Source organism: Camelina sativa, chromosome 17 (genome assembly GCF_030686135.1).
Source record: "Camelina sativa cultivar CO46 ecotype springtype chromosome 17, ASM3068613v1".
Classification (NCBI taxonomy): Eukaryota; Viridiplantae; Streptophyta; class Magnoliopsida; order Brassicales; family Brassicaceae; genus Camelina; species Camelina sativa.
In genome coordinates this window covers 36519311-36543808 of record NC_141896.1, presented here as the reverse complement: position 1 = coordinate 36543808, position 24498 = coordinate 36519311, and the positions used below count along the sequence as shown (strand labels likewise).

Here is a 24498-nt window from a genome sequence, read left to right as displayed (position 1 = left end):
AGGGCGTCGTTCACGCGGTCTCCATAGTGGATGGCCAAAACAAGCAACCATCCGACCCAAAAGAGTTATACTGCGATTTCCACATGATCGCCGACCACTCCACGCACGAGTGCGTCCATCTAAAGAACTACCTGTATGGAAAGTACCTTTCTGGTGAAGTCGAAGCCGTCTTTCAGCCCAAAAGCATCCGCGGCGGCAAAGGTCGCCGTAGAGGATGGCGAGGTGGTCGATCTAATGGTGGCCGCGATGCAGGAGGCGGCGGACGAGGTTACGTGAACAACAACCCGGCTAATGATACTCAACAGCTAGCCAACCAAGTACTCGCAAATCGTCAAGAAAAAATGCCCCAGGAGGACGAACTACCTAGTCCTCCAAAGCGACAGAGAGGGCAGAGGATTGTGCGCCAATTCCCCTCTCCCCTCTCCGAGGTTGAATAACTATGATACTCGGCCCACCAGAGGATTGTGCTGACTCCGTTCGAGCATTAAAGAAAAGGGCGCGCCAAGTATGCAGTCTTCAGGCAGCTTCGAACGAACCTCCGCTCTGCAGAGACCCCATATCATTCACACCAGAGGACGCCAAAGGAATCCAACACCCTCATCCGGATCCCTTGGTCATCAAAGTAGCTATGGGCGAGTTCGACGTCGAAAGAGTCCTGGTCGATACTGGAAGCACCGTCAATGTATTATTCTGGCAAACGCTAGAAAAAATGGGGGTCACACCAGAACAGGTGAAACCCGAGACTCGGACATTAACCGGCTATGATGGGATCACTAAAATGTCGATGGGCGATGTGAAACTACAAGTGCAAGCTGGCGGAGTGACCCGGAAGACTAAGTTCGTGGTCATCGATGCGCCCCCAATTTACAACGCTATTCTAGGGGCACCATGAATATACGTAATGCAAGCCGTACCGTCGACCTACCATCTTTGCCTTAAGTTCCCGACCACCACATGGATCTGTACCCTCTACAGCGATCAAAGGATGGCTTGATCTTGCTCCATAATCGAAAAAAAGCAAAGGAAAACGGAGGACGCATAGCAATTACAGAGCGGGGACCATCTTACTGGTCCCCATAAGCCAGAGCGTGATCGTCTCAAATCTCCGGAATGTCGGATCATCCAGGCAAACATCGATCCCTCCGACTCCTCACGAACTGTTGGCATCGGGGCCGAACTTGAGGATCACATAAAGACGAAGTTGATCGCCTTTCTACAATCTCGGTCCTCCACATTTGCTAGGTCGACAAAGGACATGGTCAGAATAAGCTCCGAAGTCATCTGCCACAGCCTCAACGTCGACCCCACGTACAAACCAATCAGGCAAAAACGCAGGCGGTTGGGCCCAGATCGAGCAAAAGCGGTACAGGACGAAGTCGAACGACTACACAAAGCAGATCAAATAGTTGAGGTCCAATATCCAGATTGGTTGGCTAATCCTGTCGTGGTTAAAAAGAAGAACGGCAAGTGGAGAGTCTACGTGGATTTCATCGACCTCAACAAGGCGTGCCCTAAAAATAGCTTTCCCTTGCCACACATAAACCGTCTCGTCGAAGCCACGGCCGAAAACCAACTGCACTCGTTCATGGATGCCTTTTCGGGTTACAACCAGATCGCCATGAGTTTAAGCGACCGTGAGAAAACAGCATTCATCACAGATAGGGGGACCTACTGTTATAAGGTAATGTCGTTCGGACAAAAGAACGCCGGAGCAGCCTACCAACGACTGGTGAACATGATGTTTGCTGATCTGCTCGGACAAACTATGGAGGTCTATATCAACGACATACTGGTCAAGTCTCTGATCGCAAAGCAACATATTCAGCATCTTGCTGAATGCTTCGATATCTTGGATTTGTTCCAGATGAAGCTGAATCCAACGAAATGCACGTTTGGGGTCACCTTGGGCGAATTCCTGGGATATATCGTTACCAAACAAGAAATAGAGGAAAATCCTAAACAGATCGTAGCCATATTGGGACTGCCATCGCCGACCAACAAACGAGAGGTGCAACGACTGACCGGCCAAATCGCCGTTCTAAATCGCTTCATTTCTCGGTCAACGGATAAATGCCTTCCTTTTTACCAACTCCTCCGTGGAAACAAGGACTTTCATTGGGACGAAGACTGCGAGATCGCCTTTCGGCAGTTGAAGGAGTATCTGACCTGCCATCCACTGCTAGTCAAACCTGAAGATGGCGAAACATTGTACCTTTACGTCTCAGTCTCCAGTTCGGCAGTCAGCGGCGTATTGGTCCGAGACGATTGCGGAGATCAAAAACCTATCTTCTACACGAGCAAAGCATTTAACGATGTAGAATCACGATATCCCAAGCTGGAAAAGTTGGCCCTCGCTATGATCATCGCCGCACGGAAACTTAGACCCTTCTTCCAGTCGCATTCCGTCGTTGGAAGTGGGCGGTCGAACTAAGCGAATACAATATCGAATACCGCTCTTGTCCAAGCCTGAAGTCTCAAGTCCTAGCCGACTTCATCACCGAGCTGTCTCCTTAACTTGGTCATCTTACCCCTAAGGAGGAACATTGGACGATGTTTGTCGATGGTTCGTCGACAAATCAAGGAACCGGCATGGGACTCATTCTCCGATCTCCCACTGGTGAAGTACTCGAGCAAGCATTAAAACTCAACTTCAAAGCATCAAACAACAAAACGGAGTACGAGGTTGTTATTGCTAGACTTCAACTAGCACTAGGACTCGGGGTAACACACTTGCAAGTCTTCTGCGACTCCCAATTGGTAGTCAGCCAGTTCAGCGGCGAATTTGATGCCAAGAACAAGCGAATGGGGGCATATCGTCAGTTGGTCTGAGCATTGTCCGGGGAATTCACCTATTTTTCTCTGACGAAGGTCCCGCGAAATGAAAACGCGTCAGCCGACGCTCTCGCAGCCTTGGCGAACTGCTCTGACCCTGATTTGCGGCGTACCATCCCAGTTGAATGCATCGAAGCTCCCAGCGTCGTTCTAGTCAGCCTGATATCTGTAATCAATGACAACTCAGTCCCAATGGAAGTCGACGAACCGACAGAAGACCTGACAGATGTCACGAAGCCACCTGACGATTGACAAATTGAGATTAAACTTTACATCTCCGATGGAGTCGTCCCGCCGGATCGCTGGGCAGCTCGGCGTTTAAAAGCCCGAAGCGCCAAATACATCTTATTGGATGGAGATTTGTATCGCCGAAGTTCATCCGGAGTGTTCCTTACCTGCGTTACTCGCGACGAGGCCGAACGAATCATGATGGAAGTGCATGAAGGTGAAGGTGGCAACCACTCTGGCGGACGTGCACTCGCCTTAAAGATCAAGAAGGATGGACATTACTGGCCAACTATGATTGCCGACTGTGAAGCCTTCTTGGCAAAGTGCGAAGCTTGCCAGTGTCATGGACCAATGCGACATGTCCCGCCTGAACTGCTGAATACCGTTACAGCTCCGTATCCTTTCATGCGCTGGGCCATGGACGCTATAGGCCTCTTTCGGCGTCGAAATCCAAGAAGTTCGTCCTTGTGCTAACCGATTACTTCACCAAATGGGTGGAAGCAGAGTCTTTCACAAGGATCCAGTCCCTGGACGTGACCAATTTCATATGGAAAAACATCATATGTCGTCATGGACTCCTGATATGCTCAAATTTACCCTAGATCTACTCTCTCAAATTAAGAGATCACTGCAGTACTTAGGGGTCGAATTCCACAAGGACTCAAGACTACACAATAAATTATAGAGTTTTATAATTAAGCTAAACAAAATAATTTGAATTAAAATAAAAGAAATGCAAAATATTAAATAAAATTGTTGTAAATTCAGAAGATCAAAAAGCTAAGCCTAGGGAATTTCTCAGGAAATTATGAAATATTAAATCAATCAATAAATTAGGATTCAAACAATTAAGAACAGATTTAGAATTCTGAACACTCTTGTAAATTAAATCAGTTCTCACTACAAATAATATCTAGATTTAAAACCAGAAAATCCAAATCTCTTTGTAAAATTCTAGGTTAAAAATCAGTAATAAAATCAGGTTTAGATTGTTCACAAAATTATTAAATCAAATTTCTTTGCAAGAAATAATTTTGTTCATTAATGGTTTAATCAGGAAACCAATTACATTCTCATATCAATTTATTTTCCTAAGATAACAATTCTAGGTGATCAAACAAGAATTATTGTGAAGAACAACATATGATGAAGATCTAGAAAGATAATGAATCCTAAATAAACGGATCTAATAATTCATAAAATCCCTGTGAAAAATCCTAAACCTAACAAGCAAACTACTCAGACATATTCAATAAAGAACAAAACATAATTCTGAATAATAAGCAATAGATATTAAAAGAGTAAGAAGGAGTTTAGGAATTCTTCTCTCAAAGAGTTCAGATCTCTCTCCAATAGCTGTCAAAAATCTCTCAGGGTTGCAGGAAAAATAAAACTTGATAGAATACAACTTATGGTTTGGAAAACCTAAAAATATTATTTATATGTCCTAAAACACGTCAGGGACTTGTGTTGCAAATATGGAAAACTTCGGGCAAATTTGTAAAACTTCCAAATTTGTGATTCTTCATCGGCTGAACATGGTGTCGATCGATGCTAAGGCAGTGTCGATCGACACTCCCTCTCTGTTCTGACTCCAAGTTCGTTTCTTCTGAATTGATCCTCCAAAATGATCCAAATTGCTCCATTTTGCTTCTTTCATGCCAAAATCCTAGAAAACATGTAAAGACTCAAAAACATTCTAGAAAACACATCAAAAGACTCTAAAAGACTCCTTATATCATGGTTAAAACCACAAAAACCATGATATATCAACTCCCCCAGACTTAGCCTTTGCTTGCCCTCAAGCAAAACATAAACTTAGACCTGTGAAAGAGGTTTGAAAACAGGGAACTCACTCAACTGCTTGATGATTCTTATTCGCACTCTTCATTTACCTGACTCAAGAACTTACTTCTTATACTTAACCATGATAAGCATCAACATTCCTTACTCAAATCCCACAATCCCTTAGAATCTCTGAAATCTCAATTGTCATCTCATTAGTTAATATTAAAGCACAAATAAGGTGAATTCTTACCTTGGATGTATTGATCAGTGGCATATGGACTCTCTTCAGGCCAAGACATTCTTCTTACATCTCCTTTTCCTCTCCCTTTTCTCACTTCCAAATTTTTTTTTTTTTTTTTAAATCAAAGGTGTAAGTGAATACCAGGGTCATCGGTAATTTACCTATCCCTCACTTCCAAGCTTTGTGTTATCATTTGACTCAAGAGTAGAATAATGAGGTCACAGGTAATTTACCTACCTCTCTAAACTGATCAAAATCATCTCATCTTTTATTCTTTTTGTTTTCTAAAGCACTGAAGGGAAGAGAGAGGGGAGACATACTTTAAAAAATTGCACTGTCTTGTATGGCCCGAAGAAGAAGTCCAGTCCACTGATTTCCAACCTCAAAGTAAGAGATTAAGTCCGGTTAAAATCCTGATAAAAGTTGAGACAAAATTAGATCAATTAGATATCCACTGAATAAGGGTTTTCAGGATTGTTGATAAGGCTCATAGTCTTTCTAAGCTTCAGTTCTGAGATCAAGAATAGTAAAATAATCATTAGAGTGTTAGCCAAATAAGAGAAATCATTAGTCAAGATCATAATTCCCAAAGACAAAAAAGAAAAATTTTGAAAAATTTGACTCAAACTTTATGGTTTTGACTGACACAACTGAAACTCAAAAACAAAAACATAGTTAGTAGATAACCTCCCCCAGACTTAAACAACACTGTCCTCAGTGTTATCAAGTAAGAAGAAAGCAAAAAGAAAAATAAGCAAAAATGAATGAGTAGGGAAAGTATGAACCAAAATCGGATTAACTCATCTGTGATGGTGGTGTCGATCGACACTCTAGTGGCATGGATCGACACTTTCTGCGTCTGCAGAGTTTTTGCCCAGAAATCCATAGTTAGTTGCTGTTAATTTGTGTCCCTCTCAATCCTTGGACGTTAGCACTGCTAATAATCACTCAAACACAATATTAAACGCAACATGATAGATAGAAGTTCATAATTCATTACTAATTCAAACTGACTCAATGCAAAAACAAAAATGACTCAAAAGGAAAAGAAAAACCTATGAGTGGGTTACCTCCCACTAAGCGCTTGTTTTCAGTCATTAGCTTGACTGTGCTGGAGCTCAGGCATCCGGTGGATCAGAACGTGGCAGTGAATGCCTCTGAGTGAATGACCTCTTCATCTAAGGTGGTGTATAAGCTTTAGGTGCATGAGGCTTGCCAAGTATGCGAGGAACAGGACCAGGGCGGGATTTAGGGATGGGTTTGCTTCTTTTTAGCCCTGCAAAATCATCAACAGAAGAAACAAGCGCTCTACGATAATCTCGTGGCTTGGTTAACTGTAAAACAGTCTTTGTACCTTTGAAATTGTTATTGATGATAGGAGAAGGTTTGGGTGAAGAAGATACATACCTTGGCCTTACCTGAGAACTCTGAAGTGTGGAGGGGGAAGTCTTCTTTTTGGGAACAGGTTTATGACTTGCAGCATCGGTGTTGGACAAGGTTGAACTCGTATGTGGAGGAGTGTCGATCTATGCCTCCTCTGTGTCGATCGATGCCTCCTCTGTGTCGATCGACACTGAGCCTGTTGCTCGTGTTGCAGAAACTTTCTCAACAGAAAAGTCTGTCCATCAATAGTAGGAGCCCTCCTCAGCTTATCCATCTCAAAATTCATACTCAATCCATCCACATTCAGTGCTATGTGCCCCTTCTGCACATCTATGATTGAACCAGCTGTAGCCAAGAAAGATCTTCCCAAGATGAGAGGATCTTTAGGCTCTGTATCATACTTCAGCACCACAAAGTCAGTAGGAATCATGAAGTTCCCAACCATAACTGGAATATCCTCTAAAACACCTTCAGGAATTCTTCGGGAGCGATCAGCCAGGATAAGAGAAATTTGAGTTGGCTTGAATTCTGTCATCCCAAGTCTCACAGCAACAGAATGTGGCATCAAGTTGATGCTAGAGCCAAGATCACAAAGAGAGTGAGCAAACCTTCATGTGGAGATGGAGCAATCTAACACAAAACTTCCAGGATCAGGTAGCTTCTTAGCAGTCCTACACTGAATTGCTGCACTCACTTTCTCAGAGACTACCACTTCTTGCTTCCTCTCTTTCCTCCTTTGTGGAGGCTGGTTTAACAGAATCGCACTGACATCCTTAGTAAGCAATGCTCCTTCCTCAGGGCTCAAACCATTTGATACCATTCTCTTCACATACCGCTTAAGAGGTGGTGAAAGCTTTACTGCATCAATCAAAGACATCTCAATCATTACCTTGTCCATCATTGCCTTGCATCTAGCTTCCTCAAGCTCCTGCTTGGACCTTCTTGGCTTAGGAAAAGGGACTTTAGGCTTATACACCCTCTCAACAGCTACTGGAACCTGAGATTTTGCAGTTTCGGGTTCTGTCTGGGATGAGTGTCGACCGACACCCAGGTGGTGTCGATCGACACCATCGTCTGAAGTCGAATTCTCCGTCGATTGCTCACCTTGTTCTGCAGAAGTAATTTCACCTTGATCTTCACCTCTCACTGATATGGCATTACAAGAATGTTTGGGATTTGACTCAGTTCTCCCAAGGAGGAATCCCTCTTGCCTTTTGACAGACCCAACAGTCTTAATAACTTGATTCTCTAGCTTCTTGACATGAATGTTCAATGCATCTATCTTCCCATTCAGCTCAGTGTAGACATTGTCAATCTTTCCATCGAATGTCACTGTCAATTGCTCCTGTCCTTGCAAAACCTGCTCAAGCATGGCTTCCATTCTACTTTCTGAAGAATTCTTAGGAGGAAGAGACTGATAAGATGAGTTCCCATAAGTTCTTGTATAGCCATTGTTCTGTTGCTGCTTCTGGTCACCATTGTAAGGTCTGTTGCCTTGCTGATTACCGAATCTCTGTCCCTGATACCCAGCTCCATACACATAGTTGACATTCTCTTCTGTATTCTCTGGCTCTGGCTCAAATGTCTCAACTTCAGCAGCAAATTGGACTGACTTCTTTCCTACAAGAAGATTGTGCACTGAATCCAGCTTAGCATTAACAGAAGCTAACTGATTTGAATCATATCCTCCATGCAATCTCTTTCTCTCAACATCAGCTCTCTTGGTACTATTGCTAGCAGCTAAGTTCTCAATCAAACATTCAGCATCTTCTGGAAATCTTGTCTTGAAATTCCCATGACTTGCAGCATCTAAAGCCAAATGATACTCTCAGTCACACCCTCTAAAGAAGATATTTACACTACAAGAAATATTGGCATTGATAGCATAAAAGCATAACACGTTTTTCGCAAATGCTATAATAAATAAAATTTTGGAAATGGTACTATATAATAGCATTTTAAAAACGCTATACCTCAAATAAGTAAGCGGAAAACTAAAATTGGCTCTGTAAACCTAAATTTTTGATAAAGCGGTAACAAGTAGCTAATTTTTTTGGTTTTGCGCCTAAGTGTCCAATGTAAAAGATATAAAATGTTTATTATATTCTTTTATAACAAAAGTAAGATCTGAGTCTGTGTCTCTCCACCTTCAAACCCAAAATCGATATCTTCCTATGTGCATCTCAGATCCGTTTCTTACAACCCAAATTCTTCTCTTTTAGCTCTTCCTTTCATAAACAATAGTTGCCTCCGGTTTTGTCTTTCTCACCGGCGCTGCTTGATGTGAGTGAGAATTCAGCAACACTTCATCACTCAATCAATCTCTCTCGAAATTGATGTTTGTTTTCTCGACGACCGTTTCCCAATATCTGAAATCGATCTCCGTCTCTTCCCACAGTTTCAGCATCACTGAGAAGCAGCATAGAAGCAGTCACAATAACGAACCCTCTATCCCAACATACGAGAAACCAATTCGGTTTCGGATCTGAATATCATCTCCAGATCGAGAAGAGAAACTGGTTACCGTCGGAGAAGGTTTGTTGGTTCTGCCTCTCTTTCCCCCTTTGAATCTGGGTTTGGAATCAGAATTTCTAGTTGTGCTTTGGTTAACTTCTTATTTAGAGGCTTCATGAGTTTAACTTCTTCTTTGGACGAAGGTGGGTCGTGCCTAGAATCAAACGGTGGTGATGCTACAGCTGTAGCCACGAAGCCCAAAGGAGATGGAGAGGACCCAGAGCAACCAAAGCTTTGAGCTGTGTTAAACTCTGATATTGTTAGGGAAAAGCCTAATGTTAAGCGTGGACAGATGTTGCTGGGCTTGAAGGTGCTAAACAAGCTTTGAAGGAAGCTGTGATTTTGCTTGTTAAGTTCACACAGTTCTTCACCGGTGAATGTTTCTACTTTCAATTTTCAAATTGAGTATGTCTTATCTCTCATATGCTCCTATTGTAAGCTACCAGACATTCTTGTGATTTGGATCTGCAAATCAGAGAAGCTGATTGTGTGTCATTTTGCATTGTGAATTAGTGGTGAGGACTGCGAGAAATCTGATTGTGGTGACAGTTGAGTTCAAGGAGACCATGTAAGTCACTTACCTATCTCGTGCTACTTACGTTTTTTAACTTTGCTAGGGCGGATAATGAGCAAGCCATCTTCCGCTTAAAAGCTTTTATTCTATGAACTACACATTGGTGATTATAATGTCGAACTTATGGCTGATATAAGGTGAATGTTTTGTTTATCCGATTCTCTACGTGTTTTATAGATAACTTTAGTGTTGATTCTACTCACCCATAAGTCTCTGATTTTTGAGTTTGAGCTAAAATTTCTTTATTTGATCTGTCAACGTTTTGGGTTAGTGAATATCTTCCTTTTCTTTACCACAAAAGCACCTTAGTATTGTATTAACGAGTTGAAAGTATTCTATTAATTTTGATCAGTTGCACATTTTTTATTTGGACGTTAAATACCTCGTCTTTTTTGGTTGGAAGAAAAATACATCATTTAATTAAAACGTGCGATTTAATACCAAAACTAATAAATTTTGTTAGTTTCATACCTACGATTTGTCGACAAAAATAAAATTCCGTTTTTACCCTTACTATATCAATTAATAATTAATTTTAAATGATATGACATTACTTTATAAGTTTATTTGAATTAAAATTATTTATTTTAATTACAATTTTGTTTTAAATATTTAAATAAAATTCTGTTTTTACCCTTACTATATCAATTAACAATTAATTTTAAATGATATGACATTAATTTATAAGTTTATTTGAATTAGAATTAATTTTATTTTAAAAATTTTATTTTAAATATTTAAATAAACTTCCATTTTTACCCTTACTATATCAATTAATAATTAATTTTAAATGATATGACATTAATTTATAAGTTTATTTGAATTAAAATTAATTTTATTTTAATTAATTTATAAGTGTATTTGAATTAAAATTAATTTTATTTTATGTTAAATGATATGACCAAGTCTGTGAAAGCGAGAGAGGAGAATAAACATGAATTAGAGTTTGATGAAGATGATTGTATTTTTTTGTAAAACAAAATTATAATTAAAATAAATAATAATTCAAATACACTTATAAATTAATGTCATATTATTTAAAATTAATTATTATTTGATATAGTAAGGGTAAAAACGGAATTATATTTTTGTCAAAAAAGCGTAGGTATGAAACTAACAAAATTTATTAGTTTAGGTATTAAATCGCATCTTTTAATTAAATGATGTATTTTTCTTCCAACCAAAAAAGACGAGGTATTAAACGTCCAAATAAAAAATAAATGAGGTATTTTTAAGCTTTTTTCCCCCACATTCATCTGGATTTTCTCAGTTTGTCAAAAGTTGGAATCCAAGAAGATAACAACATACAAAGAGGTAAAACTCTCTTCTCCATTAATAATTTGTGACGTAAACTGTGAGTTGTTTATCTAGGCCAAAGATTTGTTGTGGTATTAAAATTTTCAGTTGCAATGTGAGTTTATCTGTTTTTAAGAGAAAAAACAACTATTAGCGATGTTGGAGGTGTATACAAAGAGAAGAAGGAACAACCATTTTGATATTGGTACAAAAGCTGTAGCTGTTGGTGCTGGATGGCAAGGCATAGTTGAACATTGGGTGTTTCTATATATGTGGTAATACCTATTTGTTTTATTGCTCATCTACAAGAGGGAACTTGGAGTAGAGGTATGTAACTATGTATACTCTTGAACTGTAATGAAAAAACTAATCGAAAACATAAGCTTTAAGTTGATGTATATACACATGATTCCAGGGAATCTGGACGGAAATGCTAACAGGAACAGTTCTTCAGACGTGTGTACTGCATTTGTTGGGAAGGCGATAGAGGAGAAGAGACTTAAGAGATTGAAGTTTGTCTTTATCCTTATAAGCTATAATGTTAGCTTTTTGGATAAAACAGGGCAGCATATTATAAGACTTGGTATGATATGTAAGACTTGCTTATATTAACGCTATGTTATGTATGTTGATGATTTATGAAATAATTTTTTTTAATATCAATCCAGTTAAATAAAGTCTGCAAAACTATGGTCAAATATATAAATTATAAAAAATCAAATTAAAAATTAAAGAATTCCATATAGCAAACAAAAAATGCTATGGCATAATATAAAATAGCACAAAATATGTGTTACAGAAAACAATATTATAGCATTTGGTTAATGTTATGAAAGAACGACATATAATAATATGTCAAAAACGCTATAATAGAGGTGACACCTAAGATAGCTGCGGAGAACATAGCGTTTATGAAAACGCTATTAAACACATATGATAGCATTTATCGTGTGCTATGAATGTTGATTTTTCTTGTAGTGTTAGCAATTGACCCCTTGAGAAATCATGGTGTGGACAGTCCCTTTGGTAAGCCTTGAATCTCACCCAAGCTGTTTTGAAAGCTTCATCTGGTCTTTGCTTGAAAGAGGACAGCTTGATTCTCATCTCATCTGACATTGCATCATCATAGAAGTAGTTGAGGAAGGCCACCTTGACATCACGCCAGTTTGTCAATGATCCAGTTGGCAATTGTTTCAACCAATGAGATGCCTCTCCTGCAAGTGAGTAAGGGAAGAGTTTGCAGAATATGTAGTCCTCAGTCACCCCATTAGCCTTGATACTAGTCACTAGATCCTCAAAATGCTCAATGTGGTCCAAAGGCTTCTCATTGGGCAGGGCAGAGAAAGGTCTCTGCCCAACTAGTTGAAAGTAGGCAGGTTTCAACTCAAAATCATTCCTCTGGAATGGAGGAGGAACAATTGCAGACCGGTTCTCATACACAAGATCAGCCTGGTTGTAGTCAGCAATGGTCCTGATCAAGTCTCGGTTGTTCTCCTGTCTTCGAACCGGATTCTGGACGTGGTTGGCAGCTCCACGTACGTCTGCTGCAGGTGGGTGTCGATCGACACCCTCTTGTTGGTGTCGATCGACACCAAGATTCGGATCATCAACGACACCAGCTTGCTGGTTCATGACAGCCTGCTCGTTGACAACAGGTTCGACAATCACATTGCCTTCTGCATCAAGCTTTTGGCCAGGCTCATTGCGGAAGTGGCCCTCTTGATCCCTCAAAGCACCATCCTTATCACGCATCAGAATGATTGTGTTAACCATCTTCAAGGATTTGGCTGCTTTTCTGTTCTCACGCTCAAGTTTTCCTAACTCTTGGTTTGAAAGCTTCAGAGTTGGACTAGTCTTGTTGCTCCTTGTGTTAGGCTTATTAGGCATACAACTGAAACACACAAGAGAAAAGAAAACAAAAGCGTGTAAGTTTCAAATAAAAATAAAAATTTAGACAAAATCAAAAACTCTAATCTAATGGTAGATCAAAGAGTCCCCGGCAACGGCGCCAAAATTTGATATGCTCAAATTTACCCTAGAGCTACTCTCTCAAATTAAGAGATCACTGCAGTACTTAGGGGTCGAATTCCATAAGGACTCAAGACTACACAATAAATTATAGAGTTTTATAATTAAGCTAAACAAATTAATTTGAATTAAAATAAAATAATGCAAAATATTAAATAAAACTGTTGCAAATTCAGAAGATCAAAAAGCTAGGTCTAGGGAATTTCTCAGGAAATTATGAAATATTAAATCAATCAATAATTTAGGATTCAAACAATTAAGAACAGATCTAGAACTCTAAACACTTTTGTAAATTAAATCAGTTCTCACTACAAATAATATCTAGATTTAAAACCAGAAAATCTAAATCACTTTGTAATATTTTAGGTTAAAAAACAGCAATAAAATCAGGTTTAGATTGTTCACAAAATTATTAAATCAAATCTCTTTGCAAAAAATAATTTTGCTCATCAATAGTTTAATCAGGAAAACAATTACATTCTCATATCAATTTATTTCCCTAAGATAACAATTCTAGGTAATCAATCAAGAATTATTGTGAAGAACAACCTATGATGAAGATCTAGAAAGATAATGAATCCTAAATAAATGGATCTAATAATTCATAAAATCCCTAAACCTAACAAGCAAACTACTCAGACATATTCAATGAAGAACAAAACATAATTCTGAATAACAAGCAATAGATATTAAAAGAGTAAGAAGGAGTTTAGGAATTCTTCTCTCAAAGAGTTCAGATCTCTCTCCAATAGCTCTCAAAAATCTCTCAGGGTTGCAGGAAAAATAAAACTTGATAGGATACAACTTATGGTTTGGAAAACCTAAAAATATTATTTCTATGTCCTAAAACACGTCAGGGACTTGTGTTACAAATATGGAAAACTTCGGGCAAATTTGTAAAACTTCCAAATTTGTGATTCTTCATCGGCTGAACATGGTGTCGATCGACGCTAAGGCAGTGTCGATCGACACTCCCTCTCTGTTCTGACTCCAAGTTCGTTTCTTCTGAATTGATGCTCCAAAATGATCCAAATTACTCCATTTGGCTCCTTTCATGCCAAAATCCTAGAAAACCTGTAAAGACTCAAAAACATCCTAGAAAACACATCAAAAGACTATAAAAGACTCCTTATATCATGGTTAAAAACCACAAAAACCATGATATATCAACTCCCGTATGAGATTGTCACCGATAACGGCACGCAATTCACTTCGCTCATCACCAGGCGTTTTCTGAGCAAGTGGCAAATCCGTCTCAGCACTTCGACTCCTCGATACCCTCAGGGGAATGGCCAAGCTGAGGCTACGAATAAGTCCATCGTCGATGGACTGAAGAAACGACTCAGACGAAGAAAGGGAGCATTGTAACGCCCCTGGACTGTCCTATGCCCCGGACAAGGACATGGAACGCCCCGGGTCGCCACAGTGTCGGGAGATCGCATCCTGGTGGTCCGCCCGAGGGACGGAAGCTGCAGCTTCCCGACCAGTCCTCCTGGACGCGATTCCGCCTGGACGCGATTCCGCCTGCAGCCAATGTATCGGATACAACTTGCCATGTTTCCCCCAAAAACCGAATTTATATTACTTAATAATTTATTACATTGAAAATAAGTGATCAAGCAATATACATATAGAGTCGGAAAAACTTATAGAATACATTTACGAAAATATATAGGGTTTTACAAACAACACACAACAAAGAACCCTATCTGGTACCCTATGTTTGCTCTAGCTCTACTCTCAACTAAGCTCCCTGCACACACAAATATTATCATGAGTAATCTAAGATTACTCAGTGAGCCTGGGTACCCCATCCTAAACATGCATTCTACTTTTTCCCGCCCCATCTACCCCAACAAGCAAGGAAACAAGCAAGCAATCATACAAACAAACAACAATTAATCACAACAACAACAACAAGCTACGCACTCAACTGAGCTGCGCACTCTCACATGCTACTCACTTAATCAAAGCTACGCAACGAGAGCATTAGCGGAAGCATCAACAACAATCAACAAAGGTTAGATCAGACCTCACTCGACTCGATCAACCTAAACTCCTCTCTCATCACTAAAGATGTCCTAGAGTCCTACAAGGGTTACTCGTACACTCTAGACTCTTTCACCTAACAACCACAACAAAAACGTCCTAGAGTCCTACAAGGGTTACTCGTACACTCTAGACTCTTTCACCTAACAACCACAACAAAGACGTGCTAGAGTCCTACAAGGGTTACTCGTACACTCTAGACTCTTTCACCTAAGGGCCCTGTCGATTTCTATTCCATTCCACGACACACCCAATGCTGAAACCACACAGGTAACCAGCAAAGGGGAATTTCCCACGCTGAAACCACCCAGGTAACTAGCGTGAGCCCAACAAGCTACGACGTCAAGTAGCGGTCATTCTAGTGACCAAATAGACATGACATTGTCTCACGTAAGTGTGCACCGGGAACTTCCCCGGGAACTTCCCGTGAGACAATCAACATTCACATGGAACAGAAAATCGACCACTCTATCCTAGCTACGATTCAAGAACTCTCCACAATTCAAGAGACTAGCTAAGATCACACTACAACTCATAGGTTAGCAAACACTAAAAGTTTAGCACTACCACAACACATGCACATCCACAAAGTTATTTCAAGTTAAACCACATCCACAACACCAATCAAACCGTCTACTAGATGGAGGTCATTGGGATCCTTCCAAAGCGGTGATAACTAAACCAAGCAAGAATTCGAGCCTACTAGCAAGCAATTCAAGCGAAATATCCACAAAAATCTACAAGCAGCGAGAACTACAATTCAAGCAGCCTAGATTTTTCTACATGCATGCAACTAATCTATCCGATTTTTAAGCAAGTCACAATTGCTACAAAAATCTATTAGTTATGCTCATCATGCAAATCCTTGGTTCAAATTTTAAGCAAACTCACATTGCTAAACATGCATCAATTCCTCACGAATTATGCTTCTCAATTCTATCACTTCTCATCATGCAAGGTGATTCCTAACGCAATTCTATGTTCATTTTAAACATGAATTCTAGCGAATCCTACCATTTACGCATGCAACATCTATCTATCTAGTTCTACCATGAACCTAGACTAGATACAACAATCAATAGGTACGTACATGGCCCGAAGGACCCGTGCTGCACCCCACACAACCTACCAAAGATTCTAACACACAAAGACCGCAGAGCTCACAGTGATTGGCAGATTGATTCTCCGGACTTCACAGCACCGCGGATCAGACAGCCTCTTCCTTCGCACCAACAACGACTCCTTCAACTTGACCGCTTCTCAACTCGACAGCACCTCCTCGGCTTCGTGATTGTTTCTCTCCTCTTGAGAGAGACCAGAACTTGAGAGCTTTTGTTTTTCTTCTTCTTTTGAGCTAAGTGATGGAAATGTGAAGGGTGTCCTCCCTTATATAGAGGAGTTGGGCGGTGCACCTCGCCAATGCATGGCGTGTGATCAACAGGTCAATTAAAACCTAATGTGTACTCCACCACGATCTAGTGGTATCGTTGTAACACTTCAGGATCGAATCCACAGGAACCAAACAATTACACTATGAAATTATGTAGATTAAATATAGCTAAGACAAAAGAGGAAGTTTTGTGAATAAATTAACTAATCAAAAACGGAAAGTAAATAAGTTGTTTCTAAATCAAAAAGGAAATATTGGGCGCAAGGAATCAGTTAGGGGACATGACCACGAAATTAGATGATAAATTGGGATAGCATTAAACACCATTCTTGAACTCAAATCTCGAATGTAAAACTAACCTACTGTCGTAGCATTAGCTATCTATGCAAGGAATCGATAAAACTCTAAACCATCGTTTGAATCTAAACAATCCTAGCAAGCAATAAGTTCAAGTTTGATTATGTTCACAAGGTGCCTCAACTTCAACTGTCGTTGGCTAAGGATCACCTTGCTCACCTATGTTCTTTTCAAGCAACTCAACAACACTTTTGGTGCCCCGATGAATTAAACCTAAGATCTTAATCTAGGTGATCAATCTAGCTTAAGCATTAAGAACAACTATAGATGAAGAACAATAAGATCAATCCCTAATCTAACAAATCTAGCATCAATTAATCATAGAAACCCTTCTGAAACCATAAACCCAATAGTGAAACTACTCAGACATGGAGAAGCAGAAATAGTAAATCAATAATGAAGAAAACATAATTGAATTGCAAAAGGATAGAAAATAGGGTTTAGAAATCTTCTCCAAAGTGTCAAGAAGGATTAGAGATCTTCTCCCTTTGCTCTCAATACAAAATAGTCTCAGAAAATAAAGCTTCTGTCTCTGGAGGCCGTGCCTCTAACTTAAATATCAAAATAAAACCCTAAAAGTCGGTTTAAAACAAAAAAGGAAAACTTGCGTCGGGGACTGGATTGGTCGATCTCGAAAGGATCAGTCGATCCGGAACGTATTTCTGCTCTCATTCCATCTGCCTTCTAGCTCGATCAGTCTTCAACCAATTGGCTCCAGATGCATGTTTTCATCCCCAAAACGCTCAGATTCCTTCCAAAGTCACCTAGGACCTGTAAAGACTCACAAAAGACTAAAAGGACTCTAAAAGCACACTTGGACCTAGGAAAAGACTCAAAACAATCCTAAAAACTATGGTTAAAACCCTATAAAATGCAGACACATCAATTCCCCCGGACTTGAATCTTTGCTTGTCCTCAAGCAAGAACAGACAAAAACTCAAGAACAAAGAAAAGGTTTGAAAGTGGAAACTCACATATTCTTGGGAACTTCTTCTTTGCACTCTTCATCACATCAAACTGAGAACTACTTTTTGTACTCTGCCCATGATTAGGATCAACACTCCCTACTCTGAACTCCACAGCCTTAGAGAACATTCAGTCTCCCCATCGTTGTCTCTCTACATCAGATTAGTAAAAAGGTGCGGTCTTACCATGGGAGTATCGATCATTGAACTGTTGACTCCTTCAACCTCTTATCACCCAAGACCTCCTCTTATGCTCCCTTTCCTCTCTCTTTTCTCACTTCCAAAGGATTGATTTCTCCCTAATTTTCTAGGGTATCATTTTATTTTTTTTTATCAATCCTTTGCTCTTTTCTTGTGGACAGGTTTCCATGAGTTCCGAAAGATGCACGGGTTTACGCACAACCCTCGGTTCACTTCTTTTATTACCTATATCCTCTTCTTCTTATATTTTTCTTTTCTCTTTTTTTTTACTGAGTACTGAAGGGAAGAGAGAGGGGAAGCATACTTTGTGAGGAGATGCACGTCTTGTAAGGCTTGAAGGGAGGAGTCTTGTCCGATGTATACCAAGCCCCAAGGTAAGAAATTAAATCCGGTTAAGTCCTGTTAAAGCTAGAGACAACTTCTGGTTCAACTTAGTGTTCTCCTTGGCGAGTGTCTTTTGGGGCGTGTTGAGACTGCTCATGTTCATTCCAAGCTTCATTCCAAATCAGAGGTACAAAAGCAATCATAAGAGTGTTAGTTCAAAGCAAAAGATTCTTGGAAATGATCATAGTTTCCCATTTTGTTTTTTTTTGTTTTTTTAGACTCGACAAACTGACTCAAATAAAAGAAAAATCAAAGGAAACAACCACAGAAAACGACATTAGTAACTTGGAGACAGCCCTCCCCCGGACTTACTTCACACCGTCCCGGTGTGAAAGCAAAGCCAAGAAAAGAATGAATCCGACAAAGAAAATAAGAAAAATGAAAAAGAAAAAGAAAGGAAAAGAAACAAAAACCGGTGATCTCGCATCTGGTGGTGGAGTGGTGTTGGCAAGGGTGGGGACTGACCGGTCTCAGGGTGGGATCGACCGATCTGCAACATTATTGAACTTAGAGACACCCGCAGAAAACCACCGGGATCGGTCGATCTTTAAGGAAGATCGATCGATCCGAAGCACCTGGAACAAAAATATTCGCATCTTCTGCGTTTGGAACCTGTTCCTGAAAACACTTAACAGCAGACGTGATTTCACCGTAATAAATCCTAAAAACAAAACCAAAATCCTAAGATAAATAAAAATAAAAGGGTAAGCCAGCACAAACCCCATGGGTTGCCTCCCATAAGCGCTTATTTAAGGTCTATAGCTTGACCACTCAACACAAAATGTTAATCATGTGTATCAAAAGGCTGAGCCAATGGACCTTTAGTCCTTCTCTTGTTAATGCAATAAACAATATGTGTCAAGTAACACACAATTATCCATGGCAAAACAATAAAATTCACATCTAAGAAGTTTACTACAAATGTAGCATATACTTTGAAATATTCCTTGATGGTTGGATGCTCATGAGGGTTAAATGCATTTAATGGAAAAATAAAGTCAATTTCAGGTTCAAACGAGGTTTTCACAAAATAATTAACTTCATCCCCATTAATTTCATAGAACACAATATCCTCATTCATATAATCCACCTCAGGGTCCTTTGTTTCATGCAAAATTGTATCAATATCAAGAACACACCCTAGGTAAGATTCTTCAAGAAGAGAGCTAGATACATCAGGCATTGAAAACTCAAACTCGAGATCATGAACATTCAAAGCACAATGATATTCAATATCAAAACATATTTCATGATAATCCCTAGCAAGTTTTTCTGCTCTTAAGATGTCTAGACGTTGAGACTCACATATCAAATCATAGCATTCATCAATGAGCAATGGAGTATCCAAACTAGAAGTCACATCTTCAATGCATGGCATGTGAATATCCTCAAAATCATGAATTTCAAAGGTGGAAATGCATGTACCTTCTATTTGGCTTGGTGGAACCCAATATATTACCTTTTCGCAAGCATGGGCTTCCCTAATCTCTGTGAAAGTGGGCTCCCTCTCTTCAAGTACTGCTCGATGTGAAATGAGATTCAACTGGATCATTGTTGCTAAGTTCCTCCTTGTCGTTGTTGGATGCTCCATGTAAAGCTCATCCAACTTAACTTTTTGATCCGGTGTAAGAACACTCTCATCGAACGGTGGCTCCACATAAGGCTCATCTAGAATGTCTTCATCAAATGTGATCTCCTCTTCCTGTGGCCAATCATCGTAATCCATGGCCCCAAAAATATTTTTCATTTTTTTTTAATTATCTACAAAAAAGAGAGAATAATAATAATTAGTAAAAACAAAAAGAAATCTTAGACTATACTCAATTCTAAAATCTCAAAGGCAATCGTTTTGGTCCCCGGCAACTGCGCCAAATTGATCAACAGGTCAATTAAAACCTAATGTGTACTCCACCACGATCTAGTGGTATCGTTGTAACACTTCAGGATCGAATCCACAGGGACCAAACAATTACACTATGAAATTATGTAGATTAAATATAGCTAAGACAAAAGAGGAAGTTTTGTGAATAAATTAACTAATCAAAAATGGAAAGTAAATAAGTTGTTTCTAAATCAAAAAGGAAATATTGGGCGCAGGGAATCAGTTAGGGGACATGACCACGACATTAGATGATAAATTGGGATAGCATTAAACACCATTCTTGAACTCAAATCTCGAATGTAAAACTAACCTACTGTCGTAGCATTAGCTATCTATGCAAGGAATCGATAAAACTCTAAACCATCGTTTGAATCTAAACAATCCTAGCAAGCAATAAGTTCAAGTTTGATTATGTTCACAAGGTGCCTCAACTTCAACTGTCGTTGGCTAAGGATCACCTTGCTCACCTATGTTCTTTTCAAGCAACTCAACAACACTTTTGGTGCCCCGATGAATTAAACCTAAGATCTTAATCTAGGTGATCAATCTAGCTTAAGCATTAAAAACAACTATAGATGAAGAACAATAAGATTAATCCCTAATCTAACAAATCTAGCATCAATTAATCATAGAAACCCTTCTGAAACCCTAAACCCAATAGTGAAACTACTCAGACATGGAGAAGCAGAAACAGCAAATCAATAATGAAGAAAACATAATTGAATTGCAAAAGGATAGAAAATAGGGTTTAGAAATCTTCTCCAAAGTGTCAAGAAGGATTAGAGATCTTCTCCCTTTGCTCTCAATACAAAATAGTCTCAGAAAATAAAGCTTCTGTCTCTGGAGGCCGTGCCTCTAACTTAAATATCAAAATAAAACCCTAAAAGTCGGTTTAAAACAAAAAAGGAAAACTTGCGTCGGGGACTGGATTGGTCGATCTCGAAAGGATCAGTCGATCCGGAACGTATTTCTGCTCTCATTCCATCTGCCTTCTAGCTCGATCAGTCTTCAACCAATTGGCTCCAGATGCATGTTTTCATCCCCAAAACGCTCAGATTCCTTCCAAAGTCACCTAGGACCTGTAAAGACTCACAAAAGACTAAAAGGACTCTAAAAGCACACTTGGACCTAGGAAAAGACTCAAAACAATCCTAAAAACTATGGTTAAAACCCTATAAAATGCAGACACATCAGCGTGCAAATGCTCGATTCTCCTCTTCTCTCTTCTTCGGCGAACACTTAGCCTCCAAGTTTCTCTAGATTCCTCTCCTATCTCCCAGGATTTGGTAGACACAAAGGAATATCTTCTTTGTCTCCCCACCTTGCTTCCTTCCATTGGTCCAACACATAGAAACATAATGATTATGTTCTATTCTTGTGTTATCAAAGACACAATGATTGAGATTCATGTTTGCATGAATTCTCATTGGCCAAATGCAAAAATTCGATGCACATTTGCGCCGCCAATAACCTCTGCAAAATCTAGAATTTTGTCGGCTTCGCTGGCGTTCGTCGGCCCGTCTGGCAGACTCGGTCCTCGACCGCAACCGCTCTGGCGCTTCTCGGCACCCTCGGTCTTTCTCGGCAGTTTTCATCCTCTATCGACAATCCTCGACTATCCTCGGCAATCCTCGATATGCCTCGATACGTCTCGATAATCCTTGGCAATCCTCGATATGCCTTGATACGCCTTGGTACGCCTCGGTACCCTCTCCAGTACGTCTTGGCACTCTCCACCAGTTCGCCCTGGGTCGGCTATCTCCCAACTCGATGATTTTTCCTCGGACATCCTCCGGGTCTTCTTCCTCATTTCTCTTCTGCTTCTTCCTGAGCCTTTTCAGGGTCATTTCCTCGAACTTTTTTATTTCAGGATTTCTAGCTTTGGTGAGGGTCATTACATTCTCTCCCCCTTATAAGAATTCATCCTCAAATTCTAAGGTCTTCTTCTCCCCTTATCGCGGTAATGATACGTCTTGTCATCTATGTCTTCATCATACTACCAGTTCTACACCTGGTCTCCATATACGATCTCTTCCAGGTACTAAGATTACCTCATCGGTGTATCGTGATTTATCTAATCACTTAACTCCCTGACTCCATGCTTCTCTTTCTTCAGCTTTTTCCTGACTTTTAGTCTTCAGCTTTTTCCGGTTCTTCCGGCTTCGCCTTTCTTCATTGCCTTTTTCTCCAATCTTCTTGGAATCTATCTCCTCAATCAAAACCTCCACGTCTCTGGTTGACTTCATCGCTTAACTTAGTCAAATGGTCTCTGGTAGGACCATTGCATAACCGTCTTCGTCATTTGTACTCGTATACAAACTCTCGCTCGTCTCTAACGCCTTATATATTTCTTCACCACGCTTGGTTCGATACAACTTGCCGTTTCATTGTAAGCATAACTTTGCTTTCTCCTCGGCATGCATTATTTTCTTGCACCCTCTTCTTCACACTCACATGATCCTCCTCGATCATGGATTATTTTCTTGCACCCTCTTGGTCGCACTCACATGATCTTCCTCGATCATAAATTATCTTCTTGCACCCTCTTAGTCGCACTCACATGATCCTCCTTGATCATGGATTATCTTCTTGCACCCTCTTGGTCGCACTCACATGATCCTCCTCGATCATGGATTAAATGCTCTAAACACGCGTTTTTCTATAAAAAAAAAAAAAAAAAAAAAAAAGAAGAATATATATATACATATATATCAGTTCCCAATCCGATATGGGTTGAGTATTCATCAGTTCGTACCGAACTCATTCTCGTTGACACCCTGGCCAGGTGATCAACTCGCGTAACAACGCATTATTTTTATACGTGAGGATAAGCCGAACCCAGAGTATTTATTACGCACCTGACCTGCATATGTAGGGATAAGCCAAACCCAGAGTATTTTTTTCGCACCCGATCTTTCATTTGTGGGATAAGCCGAACCCAGAGTAATTATTTTGCACCCAACCTTTAGTTCGGACGGAATGGTTAGCCGAACCCAGAGAATAATTTCGCAGTCCGACATCCGAACTAAAGCAAAGAAGATAAGCCGAGCCCAGCATCTCGCCCTCCGAACAAACACATCCCGTTAGGGGTAAATAGCCCACTTTCGAGGCCCAGATCGTTGTTTTCTACAAACATTTAGCAAAAATTGCCTGATGTAAGCCGGGAGACGTCTCGCTTCTGGTATATTTTTAATATAAAATAATAAAACAACGATCAATTTGGATCAAATTGCCTGCTACAATGCGGCGAAGTCTTATTTCTGCTTTTAAATTAAAGGATCAAATTAGTAAAATATGCTAATTCTAAACTAGTGTACTACTGGCGGCAATCTCACGAACACTCGTCTTGAGTCGCTTTGGAATTGGCCACAATAGTTGTAGCCCAGTCTTTTCCCAGTCTTCGGGACGAGTCTCCAGTGCTCTGGCCTTCTGTTCGGATTCGTCGAGCAGGTTAGTAGTTCTTTTCCTCCTCGCCTTGAGTATAGCAATCTCAGACTCCAAATTCCTTAGCTGGCGATCAATCCTACCTCTCTTCATATGAAAATACTGAAGATTTTGACTTAGCTCTTGATGCATGGCTTTAATCTGCACAAACGCAATCAATAATGAGTTAATTCGGAGCGGAAACAGATTGATTATTCATTGGTAAAGAGGGATGGTTACCTGGCGAAAGAAGGTATGGGCCTCAGCAATATCAGTTTCATTAGCACGCCTGTTAATGTAGAACGGCCTAACATCCGTTGGAACGAAGTCTCCAATCAGGGCGGGATCCGTTTGAGTTTACCTCTGACCCGCCTCTTTACTGCACTCATTGCAGTACGCAATCAGACACAGTGGCAAAGCTTCTATCTTATCAAATCCATTCTCGATCCAGTCCTTTGGATGGGATTCAAGCAGTTCAAGTTTAAGCAACAACTCACGCTGCCCTTGTTCCGAAGCAGCAAGCTGATCGCGATACTTTGTGTGGCTATCCTCTACAGAGTGGAAAAATTCTTCAAGATCACGCCTTTCCTCTGGCTTGACACGGAACATTAACATCCAAGGAACCCTGATGTTCGGATAGTAAGCCATTCCTCTTTCGATAGCTTCAACATTCGAGAATGTCGGGATATCGTTCCCAGCTAGCGGGGACTCTACGCTGCTAATAGAGCTAGGCATTGTTTCGATGTAAAGTTTTTCTCGATTTGGGTAATTCAGAGATAATGTTGGTCGATTTATATGGATATGGCGGGGGGGGGGGTAGCTTTTCCATTTTCATGAAATTGGAAAAGCTCAGCCTCCTTGAAATTGTAAACTTCCCTTTCTCATGAAAAGGAAGAATTCCGATAAGTAAAAAGGCAAGTCCCTAAACCGATTAAACCAAAAGAAAAAATGAGCCGAACAAGT

The 24498-nt window shown here is 40.1% G+C and overlaps 1 protein-coding gene, 1 long non-coding RNA gene and 1 other non-coding gene across 7 annotated transcripts; all 3 read left to right on the top strand.

Annotated features, from left to right (window-relative positions):
• Positions 1-439: 439 nt before the first annotated feature.
• Positions 440-892, top strand: LOC104759944 (uncharacterized). The gene has a single exon (XM_010482806.2). It carries the CDS (start codon positions 440-442, stop codon positions 890-892), a length of 453 nt encoding a protein of 150 aa, XP_010481108.1.
• Positions 893-9494: 8602 nt separating this feature from the next.
• LOC104758429 (uncharacterized) lies at positions 9495-11513 on the top strand. Of its 5 annotated transcripts, XR_015586244.1 has the most exons (4): positions 9495-9554; positions 10831-10874; positions 10965-11183; positions 11272-11513. It is a non-coding gene; the product is annotated as an uncharacterized LOC104758429 (long non-coding RNA). The 5 variants fall into 5 exon arrangements; XR_015586241.1 differs by having other exon boundaries at positions 10831-11183; XR_015586242.1 differs by lacking the exon at positions 9495-9554 and having other exon boundaries at positions 10324-10874.
• A 343-nt stretch (positions 11514-11856) lies between these two features.
• Positions 11857-11962, top strand: LOC147924797 (small nucleolar RNA R71). The gene has a single exon (XR_015587956.1). It is a non-coding gene; the product is annotated as a small nucleolar RNA R71 (small nucleolar RNA).
• Positions 11963-24498: the final 12536 nt, after the last annotated feature.